This window comes from Lycium ferocissimum, chromosome 9 (assembly GCF_029784015.1).
Source record: "Lycium ferocissimum isolate CSIRO_LF1 chromosome 9, AGI_CSIRO_Lferr_CH_V1, whole genome shotgun sequence".
Classification (NCBI taxonomy): Eukaryota; Viridiplantae; Streptophyta; class Magnoliopsida; order Solanales; family Solanaceae; genus Lycium; species Lycium ferocissimum.
Genome location: NC_081350.1, coordinates 38,935,358 through 38,938,892, shown reverse-complemented (window position 1 = coordinate 38,938,892; position 3,535 = coordinate 38,935,358). Strand labels below are relative to the sequence as shown.

Below are 3,535 nucleotides of genomic sequence, written 5' to 3'. Positions count from 1 at the left end.
TTACATTAATATTCATGCTATCAGTATATAATATTCTTGATACTGGCAAATCCGAAAACACTGCTAAAACACGGAAAAAGCATACATTCTTCCTAGTTGAGTTAGCAATCCAAGTAATTATTATAAACCCCCACTTCCTTAATTTATTTTTTGAGAAATTTTTTTTACTACATATTCCTTTTGCCTCTGGTTTATTCTTTTGTCCCAATATTTCTCTATTTTTTTTGGGTCCTGTTTCTCTACCTCAGTTTAGTGTTTTAAGTTGTAAACAGGTCATCGACTACTTTTGATAGTGGTACTTCACCTGTGTGTTAAAAAATAGTTGTTATTTCATTACGATAAAAGCTAATCCAGTAATTAAAAAGAAAGCATGTTTTTCTCACCTCAAATTTAAAGCTCATTATAAGATTTTCTATATACACATCCTTTTTTTCTTTTTTCTTTTCAATTTACCCTCTAATCCAAAAATAGAGTGGTTGCGACATGCATCATGTCAGATGCGGAGCTAGGATTTTAATTTTATGAGTTCTTGAGTTTAGAAATGACAACTTATTCAGATCTAGATAAATTATTTATACATATTTAGTAAATCTTATATATAATACAGGGTTTGTGCTAATATTTATTGAATTCTGCCGAATCTGTAAACTTTACTGTAGCTTCGCCCCTTCATCATGCATAATTTAGGACATATGCTTTGCAGAAAATGAGCATGCAGGTGCGATCCAATCTTCATAAAATCTTGACTATGTTTTTCCAAACAATGTTACTTTTTAAATTAATTCACCTGATATACAACGTGCAGAAAGTTAATTCCTCGGCCCGATTGTACATAGAAAATCATGTGATGCTTCCGTAGTGATTGTGTGAACCATATATCAACAGAAATATCGGGTTACCCAATTAATCAATGTACACTAGCTAGAGTGTGGGAATATAACTTGAAAACATGTCTGATTCGATGGAATACATATATGTATATATGTTGGTACTGGATTTAATTAAAACCAGGGAGAATGTAGCCTTTTGGCTATGGGTTCATCTAAATCCATAACTTTTGATAATATAAATACATATGTAAAAATTCACTAAAATCTCAACAAACTTAGATCTGAACCCATAATTTTAACAGTAGAATGAGTTCAATGCGAAAAATCTTAAAATTAAACCCCTTAAATTTAAATCTGAATCCGCCTCTAAATTTAAAAGAAGATGGTGACAGACACCCCGCACCCTCACCCCCAACCATCCATAAAGAAGGAGATATTTAGAGAATATTTGGCTTGCTTTGCATCAAAACATGTCAATTTGTGTTTGGCTTAAGCCTATCCATCTCCTACAACACCTTATATTCCCTCATCTCCTTTTTAATTTCAGTACTGTCAGCAGCCATTTAGGCCTGACCCACTCTTCAGGTTTTCATCCACTTAATTAGTTGTTCTTTCTGTCTCAATTCATGCGATACTGTTCGAACTTAGAGAATCAAATTTTCAAATTTTGACCGTGAATTGGGACATAAATTTTTTAAGTTTTCTTCAAATAAAATTTACATGTTGAAAGCTAAGTAAAAAGTATTATAAGTCACAATAGCTGATAAATTTAAAATACTTAAAAGACATATAAAAAATAGTAGTCAAAGAGAAACTCGTTCGAGTCGCGAAATCTGAAAGCTAGTGCCACATAAATTGGGACGGAGGGAGTATATAATATATTCCATCAGCAGTTAGATCGATACCATTCCTTCCTAAAGGGGTTCTTTTTCTATTTTCTTTTAAAGAAACAACATAGATAATGTATTGATGCATTGGTGAGAATAATTAATTGGGAATATATTACAAACTAGGAGTTTTGTTGCTTTACTAAAATCCATTTGCTGAGAAATTGGTACTTAAGGAAAAGATGCCTAGTGTTGGGGGAATATTTTACAAATGAAGATAAGTTTTAGTACTAATTTTATTCCCCTCTCCCTTCTCTTTATAAATGTGTTATAGCTAGCTAGAATTCGATCTACATATATACCTGAATATAATAGGAACCTATGGTTAACTTACTCCAGAAACTATTTGGCTCTTTTGTCTCCACCACCACTAGTTATCGTTTCTTTCACTATCATCCTCTTCATCATCATCACCAAGGTGTCAACAAACACAACATGACTAAGGCTCGCCCACTTTCTTTACAGGTTTCAAATTAATTCACTTAATCCGTCGCTAAGTTGCTCGTAGCTAACTTTTTTCTTGATAATCCGTTGCTGCTAAATAGGATTAGCGACGAATTTTCTTTGTTTAGCTACAGAATTTGTCCGTCGTTAATTCCTGTTTCTTTAGTAGTGATTATTAATGCTTTTCCTTCCAACAGAAGATTAATTAATTTATGCAACCTTATAGATTCATTTTTTGAATATTTGCAGACGGTGGAACTCAAAGTAAGGATGTGTTGCAGTGGGTGCGAGAGAGTTGTCAAAGATGCTGTCTTCAAGCTTAGAGGTACTAAAATAAAATAAAATAAAAATTATTGAAGTAAATAAATGCTACAGTCAGACCTAATTACCATCCTCTATAGTCTATACTAACATTTCACTGTAACAATCATGTTTTCAGTATCTTTCATCTGTGTGTTATATTATATATTCTTTATAACAACATTTCGCTGTAGTAATCAAAAGATATCATAACAAAAGATCTTTGATATAGAGAGGTTTGACAGTACTTCTACATATATGTGCATGCAGGGGTGCAATCGGTCGAGGTGGAGTTGGAGTTGGAGAAGGTGACAGTGGTGGGATATGTGGAAAAGAACAAGGTGCTAAAGGCAGTAAGGAGGCATGGGAAGAGAGCGGAATTCTGGCCAAACCCGAACCCACCGCTATACTTCACATCCTCAAAGAACTACTTCAAAGATATGACAAGTGACTACAGGGACAGCTACAACTACTGGAGGCATGGATATAATATTGCTGACAAACATGGCACTCTTCATGTTACTCATCGAGGAGATGACAAAGTCAGCAACCTCTTTAACGATGACAACGTCAATGCCTGCTGCCTCATGTGATGTTACCCATACATACAGTCAAACTTCTCTATAACAACGTCGTTTATTCGGATATTTTTTGACCGATGTAGCGAAATGTTGTTATAGAGAATATATAATATAACATATATAACATGAAAATCGGTTTTCAGAGAAAACTTATTAGCCATTAGAGTGAAGTGTTGTTATAGAATATGACTGTTATATAGAGGTCTGATCGTACAAAGAAGGAAAAAATGACCTTTAATTTATGGTATTGAAAAGGAGGATATTTATAAGGACTGTATATTCCTATATATATATTGACAAGGATTTGGAAACTTAAATAGGATCCAACTTTTTGTAAAGTCATCCTTTGTTTCTTAGCATAAATTTCGTGTCGAAGTCAACAATATTTACTCGATAGATATTTTCTTTCACCAAATAATATATTTTTTTTTTCACATAGTAAAATATTCTCCCATTTACCCTATAGAAGTTACTCAAGACTATTTACTGGAGA

General features: G+C 33.2%; 1 protein-coding gene across 1 annotated transcript; it reads left to right on the top strand.

Annotated features, from left to right (window-relative positions):
• Positions 1-2,001: 2,001 nt before the first annotated feature.
• Positions 2,002-3,288, top strand: LOC132030678 (heavy metal-associated isoprenylated plant protein 30-like). Its single transcript, XM_059420404.1, has 3 exons — positions 2,002-2,182; positions 2,411-2,486; positions 2,732-3,288. Exons 1-3 carry the CDS (start codon positions 2,039-2,041, stop codon positions 3,052-3,054), a joined length of 543 nt encoding a protein of 180 aa, XP_059276387.1. The 5' UTR covers positions 2,002-2,038; the 3' UTR covers positions 3,055-3,288.
• Positions 3,289-3,535: the final 247 nt, after the last annotated feature.

Excerpts from the sequence above, each read along its gene's own strand:
- LOC132030678 (XM_059420404.1), top strand. The coding sequence starts at position 2,039 with ATGGTTAACTTACTCCAGAAACTATTTGGCTCTTTTGTCTCCACCACC. Across the intron at positions 2,183-2,410 it reads CTCGCCCACTTTCTTTACAG|ACGGTGGAACTCAAAGTAAG; the intron begins GTTTCAAATTAA and ends GAATATTTGCAG. Across the intron at positions 2,487-2,731 it reads TGCTGTCTTCAAGCTTAGAG|GGGTGCAATCGGTCGAGGTG; the intron begins GTACTAAAATAA and ends ATGTGCATGCAG.